The 15,136-nt window shown below is 57.2% G+C and overlaps 1 protein-coding gene across 4 annotated transcripts in view; it reads right to left on the bottom strand.

Annotated features, from left to right (window-relative positions):
• The window catches only part of ZC3H18 (zinc finger CCCH-type containing 18), a 42,583-nt gene that overhangs the window by 1,274 nt on the left and 26,173 nt on the right, over positions 1-15,136 (bottom strand). For 2 of the 4 annotated variants that reach the window (XM_055552021.1, XM_055552023.1), the window contains 9 exons: positions 6,178-6,369; positions 5,281-5,406; positions 4,796-4,900; positions 3,692-3,835; positions 3,325-3,384; positions 2,245-2,405; positions 1,891-2,090; positions 1,392-1,488; positions 292-388 (listed from right to left, as the gene is read on the bottom strand). In XM_055552021.1, the coding sequence (XP_055407996.1) occupies positions 292-388; positions 1,392-1,488; positions 1,891-2,090; positions 2,245-2,405; positions 3,325-3,384; positions 3,692-3,835; positions 4,796-4,900; positions 5,281-5,406; positions 6,178-6,369 (1,182 nt within the window). The remainder of the gene's footprint in view (positions 1-291; positions 389-1,391; positions 1,489-1,890; positions 2,091-2,244; positions 2,406-3,324; positions 3,385-3,691; positions 3,836-4,795; positions 4,901-5,280; positions 5,407-6,177; positions 6,370-15,136) is intronic. The other 2 variants (XM_055552022.1, XM_055552024.1) reach the window with 1 other exon arrangement.

The raw sequence follows: 15,136 nt of genomic DNA, 5'->3' as shown, positions 1-15,136 counted from the left end.
TGCTTCTTGAGCTGAGTGGGAGGGAGGGAAGAGCTGCTGCCAACTGGCTCCTGGTCCTCTGGCTGCAAGCGACATGCTCCTGGGCTGCTCTGCACTCTAGGACCTGCTGGTGGCCCAGGGTGAAGACATGGGCCGGCATAATGTTCCCAGCAAATCTGAGCCTGCCCTTAGCTAGTCCTGACGGCTCAGGCCTCCGCCTGGGAAGGAAGCTCGGCTCGCTCTCTCTGTGGCCAAGAACCCGATGTGCTGTGCCCAGGGTTGGGGGAGGGGGGTTTGTGGGGAGACACTCACCTGTCTGTCGGGGCCGAGGGGGCCTTGGAATTCTGGCCCCTCTGCCGCTCTGGCTTCGGGGAACTGACTCTCCCACCTGACTTCCGGTCCCGAGAACCTGAGTGACAGGGGACAACATAAGACCAGGGTCCCAGCTCCATGTGGGCCCAGCTGTGCAGGGGCTAGCGGGCACAGGCAGGGAAGCAGCAGCCTCTCTCTGGCCCCCAGTGACCCCATGCCGGAGGGCGGCGGCCGTTCAGCTCAGCTTCCGCGTTCTCAAAAGCGCCCAGGTCTAATTTGGGTTTTGGTTTCCTGAGCCACCATCAGCGTAGTTCAAAACAAGGAGCTCCCAGTATGCAAGGCCGAGCAGACCAAACCCGCCTGCGCTGACCTGGAAGAAACTCACAGTGCAGGTCTTCAAGTGGAACAAAAACACACGGCTGCTTACAGACCGCAGTAAGATCAAGGACAGAAACGCTGGCTGCCCTGAGTGTGGGGCCCGAGTGAGGGCGCACAGAGGGGTCCCACCACTCAAGAGGCATGTGGGCGGCCTGGGCGGGGGTGTGTGTTTCAGGGGTGCACCGTGTCCTCCTCCTGCTCCTGGTGGGGTATGCTGGGCCCTCTCCTTCTATTTTAGGGGGGAAGATGCTCTGGCAACACCTGGGGTTTCACTTTACTAGTGGAGCAAGCCAGGAAGAGGCTCTGCCTGGGCCAGTGGCTCTCTCTTCAACCGGGCCGAGCAGCATGGGGGCGGCCAGGCACGCCCTGCAGCACTGAGATGCCGCCCCCTCCACATGTTCATGGCCTCACAAGCCCAGGTGGGGTTTCGTAGGTTGAGCAACTTGTGTGATCACAAGAGACGACCCCAGCCATAAGGAGGTTGGGGAAAACACATCACAAAAAAACAGTGCTACGCCTGCTAGCTTCTGCTTCTGAAAATATATTTTCCATAAAAAAATCTTACTTGTGTTAAAACACAGTATCATATTACTGTTAGAGTATTATGGTTTTCACTTCTAAAACTAAATGCTGACGGATGCAGACCACCCGGTCAGAAGCCCCCTGGGGGCTTCAACACTTCTCAGGGCACAGGAAGTGCGGCTCCAGAGGCAGAGACTCACCTCGGTCCGGGGAGAGGTTGGCGCGCTTGGCTGGCGGTGGGCTCTGCCTGTCCTTGTCTGAGGGCTCGTAGCGCTTCCTGCTCCCCTTGTCAGTGGCCTGGAATGACGGGTGTGCAGTCAGGACCAGGGCCTGAGTGGACGCAGGCAGCCACCTGCTCTCCACTCCCGCGGGCCCTCCTTGGGGGCCCCTGCGCCACATGGCCCCAAGTGAGGCAGGGCCCATGGTCTCCGGGTCTCCACGCCAGGGATGGGATTCAGCCCTCCAGTCACCTGGGCACTGTGGATGCCAACTCAGAGAGGCCATGTCTGTTCTGCCCCCCGACCCATGTCCCAGGGTTGTCCTGTGGTAATTAGCTCATCTCTCACCATCAACCCCCTGCCCACGCGGCACTGCCCATGAGGCTGTCCATCAGGGCATCACGAGCCAGGCAGTGTGGAAAGCCGCTAGCTGGCCCAGCCATGGGTCCTGGGGTCCCAACAGCACTGCCCACAGCCCCACCTTGTTCAGCAGCGTCAACTTGATCTCCTTGTGGGCAATGAATGTGGCTGCTGGGGGCTGGCCTGGTGGCGCCTGCTGGGGGGTGGTGGGCTGCTGGGAGGACCTGCCGCCCGCAGGGGTTCTTGAGGGTTTAGGCGGCTGTGTGGACGAATCCCGTTTCCGCTTATCCACTTTCACACCGTCCTCCTTCTTAGATTTTCCTGCCAACGAAAAACGCCCTCTCAGCCTCTCTTCCAGTGAGGCAGCTGCCTGCATGCTGTCTTGGGGAGGTGTCATCAACAGACAGCGGATGACCAGCCCACACCACCTCTCCTCTCTGGACCCCAAGGCCCAGCACACCTTGTGGGCACCTACCTTTCTCCTTCTTGGTCTGGGCTGGGGTGGGGGACCGCGAGCTAGCCGAGGACACAGGGCTGGCCAGGTCTGCGTACATGTCATCCGAGTCCACGCTGTGCGCTGAGCTGCTGCTTGATGTGGCACTGGACACCGAGGACACACTGCTCACGCTCAGCGATCTGCACACACAAACACGTCTGTGCCCACACAGCCCCGAACCCCAAGGGAGGCGAACCCACCAGCCTGACTCTTTAGGGGCTCTGGACAGTTTACAGGTGCCACCCGGTGAGGGGACGCCTACATGGCCGGGGCCAGGCCCTTGTGCTCATGGTGACCATTCTGTTAGCTGGGCAGGGATGCACGACTGGGTGTGACCCACACACAACAGAGGGCAAGGAAGGGATGCAGGACGAGCAGACGCTGCGTCAAAGATGCCCCGAGGGGCTGGCTCAGGAGGCTTGAGACATGGATGGTCTCCTCGGTCCAGTCCCGTCACAACCCAGGCTATACGAGGGCTCCACTCTCTGAGAAAACCGCCCGCCCCATGTCCTGAGCTCCAGCGGGGAAGGCAAAAGGCAGCCTTTTGTACGTAGTATTTTTGGCAGTGCTGGGTCTTCGCTGCCGCTCAAGGGCTTTTTCTAGTGGTGCACAGGTTCAGTTGCCCCGTGTCCCCTATGCTGGCGGGTGGGTTCCTAACCACTGAACCACCAGGGAAGCCCAGAGCCCAGCCTTCTTGAAAGTTAGGTCTTTAATAGACTGCAGACCTACTCGGAGAGATTCAGGCAAATGTGTATGCCACATGCTGCCTACAAGTGAAACAGAAAATTGAATTCAAGGAATCTCAGGGCTAATCTGATACCATCTTCTTTTTAAACTAAATGGCAGAATTCTCTTCTGCTTGTTCCTGTCTCAGGTTTTTTCAATAGGCCGTCCCCCAGCTGCCTCGGCCTGCTCGTCCTTGCTGGAGCTCTGCGGAGCCGGGGGCCAGCCCGAGGGAGGGGCCGCGCGCACCGAGGTGGCCTCCGCGGGGTTTCCTGGGCCCCGACCGCAGGCAGAGGCTGCGGGATGGGGTGGGGGCAGGAGAGGTGGGACAGCGACCTGGATCTGGAGCTGGAGCCGCTGTAGCTGCTGCCGCTGCCGCTGCCGCTGACCGTGCGCCTGCAACACAACCACGAGGCCCTGGCTCACGCTTCTGGGGCCTCAACACACGGCGCCCCAAAGCCGGGGCTCACCGGCCTGAGACCAACACTCCACCAGGGACTGGCCACCGAAATCAGGTGGGGCTCGGATTTCTTCTATAGAGGACTCCCTCTCAAAGTGAGTCAAACCACACCCCACCAGCTCCCACTCCCCCGCCACCACCAGGAGGGGACTCCGCCGTCAAGCTCCCGGGACACCAAGGCTGGGAGACGTGCCGAGTCCCTGGGAGCACCCCTCCCCCAGCTCTGGAAGGCGGGACACTCACCTCCTGGGGGGGCTCCTGGCCTGCCGCTCCCTCCTCCTGGCTTCCCGAGGGTCTCCGCCGGGCTTGGTGGGCTCGGGGGCAGTGGTGGTTTTGGGGGCCTGCGGTAGGGCTGGAGGAGGGGCTGGCTTCTTTAGCAGCTTCTCTCTGTCATGTGGGACACAGCGAGCTCAGACCCGGCTGGGCAGGCCTCAGCCCTGCTGGCCAACCTCGGGGAGCGGGTATCACACACACACTTCCCCTGCCCCCTGCCCTGAGGCGCTGTTTCCTGCAGACCCCACCCCACACCAAGCATCACCCTGCCTCTTCCTCAAAGGCAGAAGGAGGAAGATGGGGGCCATTGGGAGAGCTCTGGAGGAGAGCCCATGAGCCAGGCCACACTCCTTCAGTAATGGCACCCTGACCCCTGCCCTGCATGGCGGGGGTGGCAGCCCTCGGGGAAGGCTGGGTGTGCTCGTGTGTGGGGACCTTAGGCAGGCAGGAAAATGGCCCCAAAGCAGTTCTTCATTGTTGCATGGGGAAGATACCCTGCCAGTGTTGAGCGCCTTGAACACGTGTGGGCGAAGCTGCCGCTGGGACACAGCATCTGGGTTACGGGCAGCTGCCCAGCACGGTTGGCAGGACTGCCCACACACAGCCCCACCTGTGAGGCTTGGGGCCGGGCCCGGCACTGCGCTGGGGTCTCGCGGCCGATGGCACCGGGGAGGTAGCTGCAGTGTCTGGGATGGAAGCTGTACCCCAACACCATTCACTTTTTAACAGGGGGCTGCCCGAGGCCCCAGAGCTGACCCTGCTCAGGAGGAAGCCCTGCAGCAGGGTTGGGGCAGACCCGTGCAGGGACAGCCAGTGTCAGGGGGCAGTGCTCCCTGACCCTGCATGCCAGCTGCCATGCAGTTTGTATGCCAAGTTCCAGACGCTTCTAACCCCTCCCTTCGACACGTCTGTTGAGAAGGACCAATGGCAGGAGCAGTGAAGAAGGTAAAGGATGACAGGGAGCCTGGCAGGGCCATGTCCCCAATGGAGAAGAAATGTGGCCCATGGCCTGAGGTCCAGAAATCGAAAGGCCAGGCCTGCCCCTCTTCCCCAGGGCCCGTTGGCAGCACTCACCCTGCTTTCGTGGGAGGCGGAGCTGGCTCCCCCTTGGCTCTGCCAGGTCTGTGTGGGGAGGGCGTCGGGGATGGCGATGGGGACGAGGAGAAGGACCGGGACCTGCTGGGGAGCAGAGGTGTGAGGAGGGCACCCCACTGTCCATGCCCCAAAGGGCAACTACTCAGCCTGGGGTGGCTCGTGCTCATTTCCTGAAATGCACCTCTGGTGAAAGATGCTGGGGGCAGACAGCACCCCATCAGCTGTCATGGGGGAGCTGGCGGGGACGCTGCCGAGCACGGGCTCTCAGACACAGCCTGGGGGAAGGGTCAGCTGTGAAGAAAGTGTCCCTGACGCTGTGAGAACAGCTCAGACACAGGGCTCTGTCGTGGGTCCAGCATCACCCACTGCTCACACGGGGCTGGCTGTGGGTGAGCCCCACACCCTGGGATCACCAGAACCCCCAGGTTCCTCAGCTGGGTTCTACACTTCTCCCCACAGCTCACCTGGACCGGCTGCCTGAGAATGAGCTGTGCCTGGAGGACCGGCTGGAGTAGGAGCTGTAGGACGAGGAGCGGGACCGGGAGCGGGACGAGCCGGAGCCGGAATAGGACGACGACCGTGAGGAGGACCTGGCCCGGGGAGAGCAGAGGTGAGGCGTCTTCCCCTGCCCCGCTAGCGTAGATGCGCCCCCAGTCCCATAGACATGCGCCCTCTCACACAGACGCGCCCCCGCTCCCACAGACATGCCCCCTCTCACACAGACGCGCCCCCGCTCATGCAGACACACCACCTAGGGGCACCTCGTGGACGCTCTGCAGTCCAGCCCCCTTCTCATGGGAGAGGTGCTCAGAAACCAAGATCTAGGTGCTGGGTATGCTCACTGTGAAGACTGACACAGCTCCCAGGCCCTTGGGCACAGAGCCAGGACATGTCCCCATGAGTGCTGATGAGCGAGTCTGACCCAGGCAGACACACACGTGTGTATCTGTGTGTCCACCAGGGCAGGTAGTGGAAATGCTGAGTCCACAGACACCTCCAGCCTCCTCCCTCTTCAGGGAGTGCCCCCACTCTCACCGCCCACGGTGTCCTCATTTGTGCAGACCTGGTGCACACACACATCTCAGAGCTGCCGACCTGAGCTCGCAGGAGACGGGTGAACTGACTGGACACCGGGTCAGGCTGCTCTTGGCTCTTCCGCCAGCAGTGCCTCTTCCCTTGCTGACCCTTGCCCAGGCCTGTGCTCCGCTCTGGGCTGCCTGCACCCTGGCTCACCTCACTGTTTATTCTGGGGTTCATGGAGGTCTCACCTCAGTGCTAAGTGTCAGTCCTGTTAGCTGGTGATGCTCCAGAACCCGGCCTTGCTGAGAAGACACACACTCAGTCCTGCTGACCTCCCTTACCTGGAGGAATTGGAAGCAGAGGCCGACGAGGCTGATGTTTTTCGACGCCGTCGAGCGCGGCTAGGGGAGACCGACACCCCGAGTTTCTTCTTTGGAGACTTGGACCGGCGCCAGGGGTCCTTCCACTCGTCGGCTCTCTTCACCTGGGGTCCTGTGGACGCAGTCTCCTTCTTTGGTGGTTCAGCTTGACGGCTGAAATCACAGAGGGGGTTAATAGGTCTGGGGCCACCTCCCACCAGATAACTCTACCATTTGGTGAAAGAAACTGTGTTGGGGGAGAGACCGGGACCTACGGGCCCACTCCAGGGATGCCACACACAAGGCAGCAGGCGCTCTGTCGACGGGAGACCTCCCCAGAACCGGACACGCAGGGCTCTCTCCACGAGCACTGCCTCACAGGCCACAGGGGAGCTGGCCACCCAGCAGCGCCCCTCAGAATCCCCACCCTGCCCACCGCACAGGCGCTGGGCAGGGCGGGAGGAAGGGGCCCGTGCGTGTGCGCCCTAGAGACAGGCGCACGGTGGCAGCACCGTCAGCACTTAGGATGCTAACGTGACTGAAGAAATCCTGGTTTTCAAGTGAGTTAGAAACTCTGTAAATATAAACCTCAGCCCTGGATACTTCCTTTGTTCTCAGGCAGGGCAAGTCAACAACGTCAGAACCACCCGCCCCCACCACAGGTCACCACCAGTCGGAAACGCACACAGCCGAGCCTGGCAGGACAGTGGATCAGCTGAGTCCTGAGCGCATGAACAGGGCTGGGGGCCGGGCGGCAGCTCGGCAGGGCAACACCCAGAGCACAGGGTCCCAGACCAACAGCAGTTCAATACCAAGGTACCTGCTGGCCTTGTGACACATCGATCAGATAAAAATCACAGAGAGTGAAACAGGGCAATAACCCCCGTCATCCGGCTCTCCTGGCACAGCCGTTCCCGGCATGTCTGAGTGTCCCCTCTGCCTGTGTTCATTCCCCACCAAGGACCCTGCAGCTACAGCCAGGGCTGCTCGGAGACTGCCCCGCCTGGAGTGGACCTCCCAGGCCATGGACAGCAGTGCTTCACTGTCAGGTGTTACATAACCTGGGCGCTTCTCTACTGTTAGCTATTTCTGTGTTTAAAAACACAAACAATAAAGTCACCCTTTCTATTAAGTCTTTATGAACACCTTGTCTTTTTGAGGGTAAATTTTTAAGATGTGGAATCAGGGGGCCACAAGAGGCAACCTTTTAACAGGTTCTTGCTAAGTTATCAAATATTTTCCCTGGAAGTGAAAGCATTTCACACTGGGCTCAGCATGGTGCTTGCCCCACACTCCCTGCCTGAGCGACACTGGGGTCCCGTGTCACCAGGAGCACCACCGTGCCCAGAGAGGAGCACACCTGACTCCTGAGAGCTCTGCGCACAGAGCGCTTCCGGGAGGCCACTGGGGGTTTGGCCATGCCCGTGCTTGGCCAGTCTTCCAGGAAGCTCCTGGGGTATGACGATGGGAACTCCCTGCTGTCAGGTATTTCCCCAGGCTACCGGCTTCCGCTCACTGGCGCTGCTGACACTTGTTCCAAGTGTTAACAGCTTCGTTCAGGCTCCCAGAGCCCTCTCCACCTGAGCCAGGCTGGCTTCTAGCTGACTGAGAGGCACTGTCTTTCTTCTTTAACCCCTCTCCTGCTCCTGCAGTGTGGTGTGCTGGCTGCCATGCTCTGTGCGGGCCGGGGTGGGGGTGTGTGTGGATATTGTGAGCCTGGCGCTTTCCCGCCCACAGGCAGGGAACCTGCTTTCCCTCCAGAAGGTGTGGGTGATGCCATCTCCAGGCACAGATTCTTCTTCAGAGGGGCTGTGCTCCCCCATTCATCTGCCTTTTCTTATTCCAGAATCTGATCTGCACACAGGACCACCGCATCATGACAATTCCAGACATGCTAATTCTCAGAGGCTTCTGGCGCGTCCTGCCCATTTACCTAGAGCACACCTGCAGCAGCACTGTCAGCCCTGCCTGACCCGCGGGGCTGGATCAGAACCGTGTCGGACATATGAACGGGGTCCTGACGTGTATCCCCACTTTCCATGAGTGCTAGCAAAACATCAGTTTTATTCACACAACATAAATCAATCACCGCCTGCTGATATCTTCAGAATTTTTCAACTGGTCTATCCACCAATGCCATGCCAACTATCTGCTAAGAGCCCCCACCAGGAACAACATCCAGCATTTAAAACCACCCTAAGGACACTGAACGGAGGCATAAAACCCTGTAACTCGGCCCCCACATGCTGAGCCACTGCCCGCTGGCTCCAAGCGTGTCCTCCTGGAAGTGTGTCCAGGAAGGAAGTGTCACCCACGTGCTGACTCGTGCCAGTCCCAGGTCATCCCAGGCTGCTTTCACCTTTACACTTCCTGTGCTGTTCTCATTCTGAAAAGACAACAGCAAAGGAAACACCTTGGTCACTGGTATTTTCATGAGTCATCAAAATGGCCCAGCTCTGTCAACCTGTGGCTCTTCCAATACAAGGAGAGAGAAACAGCTGGGCACCGAAGGCGTGTGTGATTCACACTGGAGCCGTGTAAGTACTAAGGGCTATGCGTCAGCAACAGGGAAGCAGAAGAATGCTGGACCCTCTCCCCTCGCAGAACACAGCACCCATGGCCAGACAGGTGGCCGCGCAGCCCCCCAACCTCTGAAAGGCAAGGCTTCCTCACTCTGGCTGCAGTAAGATGGTCTGGCTATCTTATGAGCGCCAGAACCAGACCTGGAAGCATCCCTTGAGCTCCACATTCTCTGGCTAGTGTCATGGACTGGCCAGAGCTGGCCTTGCATTGACTGAGCCGAAGGCCCATGCCACTTTCCTTTAGCTCGACAACGAGCCCAGGACACACGGGAACCCATTCTCCAAGTCCGCCCGTGTTCCTCAAAATGTGGGAAACTGGGCTCCTGATTTTAATTAGTATGAAGAAAACTATTTTTATTTCTTACTTAGTTTCTACAGTGACTCACCAGGACAAATTACCTGGTGTGTTACGTGTTAAGGGTGTAAAATTTCCTTTAAAAATGTATTTCAGTTTAAAAGGTGGAAGTTTTTTTTTTAATCCCATGAAGGTTTTTTGACCACAGCACGCAATTTGTGGGGTCTTAGTTCCCTAGCCAGGGACTGAACGTGGGTGCTCGGTGGTGAGAGCATGGACTCTTAACCACTGGGCTACCAAGGAATTCCTGGGAAATATCTTAAAATATGAATCAATAGTGTAGGTGGTACCTGGATACAGAAAATCATGCAGGTGGAACACCTGTGGGACAGGGAGGGCACTTTGCAGACCAAAGTGGGACGTGAATGAGCCAGCTGGGCCCCAAATCGCCTCCCCCGACTGGGGTCTCAAACCAGGGAGAAGTGGTTTCAGACCTGGGTACAAACTATAAACAATCATTTTAAAGACAGATGTTTTGGGAAGAAGGACTGGATGAACAATCAAGAGAGTTCATTCACAATACTGACTGGGGAAGCTGTCCCTAGACTACTGCGGAAGGGCAGGGGCACCAGGCAGGCCTGCGCCCAGTCAGGCTTTGGGGAGCAGGGACAGAGCATGGGGCCGAGTTAGCGCCCGACATGCAGCCACGGCCTGGGCTGTCCTGCTCTCTGACAACACCAAGAAGAGCGGAAAGAGACCTGGGGAACCAGGCAGCCGCAACAGCAACTACATGGGAACACAGGACGGCAGGCACACCGGGCTCTTCCCACAGGCCACCCGCCCACAGGAAGCCGGGGCCACACGGGAGGAAACCTGCGTGCCCTGGGACAGCTGGGAGGAGGACGGCCGTCAGCCATGCTGGCACTGAAAGCTGACAGAACAGATTCGGCATTTGCATAAGCCCTCTGAACAGAAAGGAGGAAACACCTTCCCGTAATCTCTGAGCAGCCCTCCCCCTGGCCAAAGCCACAAGCAGTCTTATCTGCCAGGCTCCTGAGCCTTTATTAAGGCCACATGAGAGGGACACTGAGGAGCAAAGGTCACGAGAAAGGGCCTGAGTCCCCTCGAGACACCAGGGCAGAGGTGTGAGGCACGGCGGCCACAGTCGGGGTGCCTGAAAACCCTTGAGCAGCGGCCTAGCTTGAGGTCAAAGACAAGAAAAGATAAAAAGGAGGAAGGTTCTCTTTTAAGATGGAAGGGTGACGAGCTCAGAGAGACGCGCAGACAGAGAATGGGCAGCACGTCAGTGGGTTTACCCACTGCACTCGCTCACGCCTCCCGCGGGCCCTTCCCCATGAGTTGCTCACCTCCAAACTCTGGACAAGGTCACCCTGGGTCCCCGTGGACGTGGAGCCGTCTCCCAGGATGGTCCCCAGGATGCCACGAGCCTGAACAAACTGCCCAGCAGCCTCCTCCAGGCCAGCAGCTCCCAGGGACCTATGCACAGACGAGCAGGGAGCAAACAGGCCCCCCGACTCCCCCCACAGGGGCCTGGGACGGTGAAGGCAGTTCCCAGGGAGGGGCATCTGGGACCACAGACCCGTCGCTTTATTCCTCAGACTTGAAAACAAATTTTGACTCCACCGCAAGGTTGGACTTTTAATTTCTGGGTGGGGCCTTGAAGACTTTGTTTCCACAGCAAGGCCCATCATTCCCAAGCCCACTAATGCTGAGGAGCAGCATTAGTCTGGGGTGGCCCCGAGGCCCAGCGCGCTCCCACCGTGGAGGGCAGTCATAGCCTGACTGCTCTTCTGACCTCATGCATTGACGCAGTTCCCACCAAGGCCGCTTGTACGCACTCGGGTCAGAACTTGAGAGAGACCACAAGTCTCTCCATTTTTAGGCAGACTCTGTAACTCTGTGCGTCAGTCAAGAAGTTAGAACACAGGATCCACACAGATCCACTTTTCCTCGAGAATGCCCTGGGCATAACTTTCCCAGAGGAGGAAGCAACCCATGACTGGGAAAGACTGGAATGAGATGAGAAAGATAAACAAGGTTCCTTAGCTCCCAGGGAGTGTGTCTCCTGCTAGCAGAAAGTCCAAGCTGGGATCAAACTCCTTAAGTGCAAGGATGGAGCCAGTGTGGAACGGGAGGCCCCTGTGGCCTGGCCAACACAGCAGCTGTCTGGGTGTGAGAGCCTGGAACCCTCGGTGTTATTTAGCAAAGGCGGGTAACACCACCATGGGATCCCATGAATTCCACAAATAAGACAAATGGTACTGAAGCCACGTGGAGCTGCCACGGCAAGAGGTGAGGTGCTCGAGGAAACAGGCAGGGAAAAGCCACCTAAAGCAGAGGGGGACCTGATGTGTCCCACGGAAGTCAGAGGAGACCTGAGTGGCCATCACCCTCGGCCAAGCACCAGTCTGAGCCAGACGGAGCGCGTGGGCCGTGGCTTGGTCAACTGAATAGTAACCTCCATGCTCCCAGGGCCTTAAGACTCCCGGGTGGGCGCACTTGAGCAGGTCACCTCCCTGGCATCCAGGTGACAGTCGCCAGGCCGCGAGGAGTGTGAAGAAGTGGGAACAGCACTGCCTCATGAAGAACCCTGGTCCCTAGGCGATGAGAAGCTGGCCATTTCAACCCCAAAGGACCCCGAACCTCTCACTGCACTCGAATGCTCAGTAAACAGCTTTGAAAATAACAGGCAGTCTGGGCGAGTCCTCGGGAAGGTCCCGGTTACTATTTGTGTCTGGAATGACATTCATCCACCTGTCTGAGAACATCCTCCTTTCTGCGGCGCCCTACCCACAGAACACGCCTGTCGGCCTGGCTGGGAGAAGGTTTCATGGTAGTGCTCCTCCGTCACAGCGATCCTCTCACAGAACTGGCTACAGGCTCTGCTCTAAAAACAGCCCAGTTATAGAAGTGGGCAAGATGCCTGGAAAGGCCCAATCACGAAGGTGAGCCTCAATGAAGGCGGGGGTGCCGACTCCAAACGAGCAACACGGGGGCTGGCCTGGAGGCCTGCAGAAGCGCCAACAGGCGGTCCCTGTGGCAGCCGCTCCACAGGAGGCAGCTCGGGCAGGTGAGGCGGGGGGTGAGGGGGACGCGGCCCGGCAGAGCCAGGACCCACCCTGCTGTGTGCTGCCAGCCCCCTTCCGGCCACGAGCTGGGTTTTGGGAGCTCTCACTGGTCGTGGATATGAGGGAAGATCCAGCGCCACACCCAATGGCATCCTCTTCTCCCACGTGTGGAAACTTCCCCGACAGACGCCGCCCCGTCCAGAGCCCGCACGCGGCAGCAAAAGCTATGCCTTTTCCTCTCTCAGGTGTGTGCCGCTGCGTGCTCAGTCACGCCCAACTCTCTGTGGCCCCATGAGCTGTAGCCCACCAGGCTCCTCTGTCTATGGGATCTCCAGGCAAGAATACCGGAGTGGCGTGCCATTTCCTCCTCCAAGGGATCTTCCCAACCCAGGGGTCAAACCCGCACCTCGTGTGTCTCCTGCATGGGCAGGCAGATTCTTTACCACTGGGCAAGCTGGGAAGCCACCACGTTCTCTACATCCAGCTGCTGACGAAAAACTGCCAACCTGTTAAAGGCTAAGCAAACAAACTCTTCCATAAAAGGGAGGTCATGTAAAGGAATTACGGCAGGGAGCCTGGCCACCTCCTGACACAGTGGTCACACCAGCTTGGGCTGATCAAAGGAAAGGAAACAGGAGACTGTGTTGGAAATTCTGCTCTGGTGAAACCCCACCCTTCAGGCTGGTGGCAGGGCTGGCGGGGCCCCAGCCAGGGTGATCAAAGATGAAATTCAAGACTTCCAAGACCAGTGAGCCGGGCTGAACTGAGGCCAAGCGATGGAATGTGCCCCTCTACTGAGGGCAGTAGGGGGTCCGCAGGAGAAGAACTGAGCCCAAAGAAGGGAAGTGAACCAGGTCAGAGGCCGGCAGCAGAGCACACCAGCCCATGACAAAGGCTGCCTCTGATTTGAGGAGGAATTCACTAAGTTCCCTGAACCCTGACCCTCTAGTTCAGCTGTGCTGTCGCTGAGCCCTTCCTCATAGGAGACCCTGTCGCTGTGCAGACATCAGATCTGGCGGTTGCTCTCAGTGCTCCACTGCTGGGGGCCAGGCCAAGACTTGCCACTGCCTTCAAGAAACCCTCCTTGTGGGTCTGATGTCCCTAGACTTCCCCATGGAGAGTGAACACAGGCATCTGTCCATGAGCTGCAGGTGGTCTCTGACTTATGATGGCTAGACTTTCACAACAGTGGAAAGCGGCATGCCTTCAGGAGAAGCTGCGCTTTGAATTTTGCATTTTGATCTTTCCTGGGCAGTGAGCCACAGCTCCTCCTCATGGTCACCCCCATGCCCACAGGGCAGACGAGCTCTTTTGGAACCAGGAAACCCTTTAGCTTTCCACCTTAGTACAACTTTCCATAAGTCTCATGAAAGATTCCACACTTTACACTGTTCAGTAGATCAGATGCATTTTTAACCTACAATGGGTCTTTCGAGACAAGACTCTTCCTAAGTTGGGTAGGCCCTGGGGTCACAAACAGACTAACTCCTGGCGCCCCCCTGTGCCGGGCCCTGAGACTGCAGTGCCCTGTCAGGGTTCCACTCTACAAAGACCACAGACGACAATAGGTAAGCAAGTACTATGAAGTCAGAAGGAGATAAGAGGTGTTAGAACAATAAATAAAGCAGGAATGGGGGTGGGGTGGGGGCAGACCTCTTTGAGTAGCAGGTAAAGCCCAGAGGCAGGGGAATGGCAGAGCAAAGATTGAGGTGAGCCTGGCCAGAGGAGGCAGAGGCTGGCCAGCGGTGTGGACAGAAGGCAGTGTCTACCAAAAAGGGGCTTCAAAGGGCCCCACAACAGAAAAATTAAAGAAAGAACTCTTTCAATACATCTAAAATATGATTTACTCTGAATGTTCTGGAAGTATATCACTTTGCCCAACATTAGGAAAAAACAGCAAATTCAGGGAGGTCAGTTCACTGTCACCTGAAGAACGAGAATAGAACCCACACTTAACAAAAGACGAGAATGAAAGACTATATGGTCCTGACGTTTACTTTCAGAAACACAGGACAGGACTCTGTTCAATGGCAAGGACAAGAATCAGGGATAAGAGTCTGGCTTTTCCACCAAAAACTGTTAGAACTAATGAACGAGATTCAGTGCAAATGCAGGATACAAAATCAATGTACAAAAACCAGTTGTGTTTTTATATACTAACAACTACATAAAAAATAAATAATCCTATTTATAATAGAAAATAATAAAATACTTAGAAATAAATCATAAGACACTGATGAAAGGAACTGAAGAAGACACAAACACTGAAACACACACCATGCTCATTAAATCAGAAAAATATGGTTACAACGTCTGTGCCACCCACACCAATCTACAGATCCAGTGCTGCTGCTGCTGCTGCTGCTAAGTCGCTTCAGTTGTGTCCGACTCTGCGACCCCAGAGATGGCAGCCCACCAGGCTCCCCCGTCCCTGGGATTCTCCAGGCAAGAACACTGGAGTGGGTTGCTATTTCCTTCTCCAATGCATGCAAGTGAAAAGTGAAAGTGAAGTTGCTCAGTCGTGTCGGACTCCTAGCAACCCCACGGACTGCAGCCTACCAGGCTCCTCCGTCCATGGATTTTCCAGGCAAGAGTACTGGAGTGGGGTGCCACTGCCTTCTCCACAGATCCAGTGCAGTCCTAACCAAAGTTCCAATGGCATTTTTCATACAACAGAAAAAACAACCCTAGAGTCTTGTACGGCACCACAAAGGACTTGAAATAGCCAAAGCAATCCTGAGAAAGAACAGAGCAGGAGGCACCGCACCTCCTGATTAAAGCTGTGCTAAAAGCTGTGGTAATCAAAGCAGTGTGGCACCGGTGTCAAAACAGAAGCACAGACGTAAGCAGGAAGCAGAGGCCAGAAACAAAGCCCTTTATATCCAGGCAACTATTATTTGCCAAGGGAGCTAAAAGCACTCAATGGGGAAAACTGGACAGTCACATGCAAAAGAATGAAATTAGACCCTATCTTA

The sequence above is a fragment of the Bubalus kerabau genome, chromosome 17 (genome assembly GCF_029407905.1).
Source record: "Bubalus kerabau isolate K-KA32 ecotype Philippines breed swamp buffalo chromosome 17, PCC_UOA_SB_1v2, whole genome shotgun sequence".
NCBI lineage: Eukaryota > Metazoa > Chordata > Mammalia > Artiodactyla > Bovidae > Bubalus > Bubalus kerabau.
The sequence above is the reverse complement of the archived record's forward strand: the minus strand, read 5'-3'. Positions and strand labels throughout refer to the sequence as shown.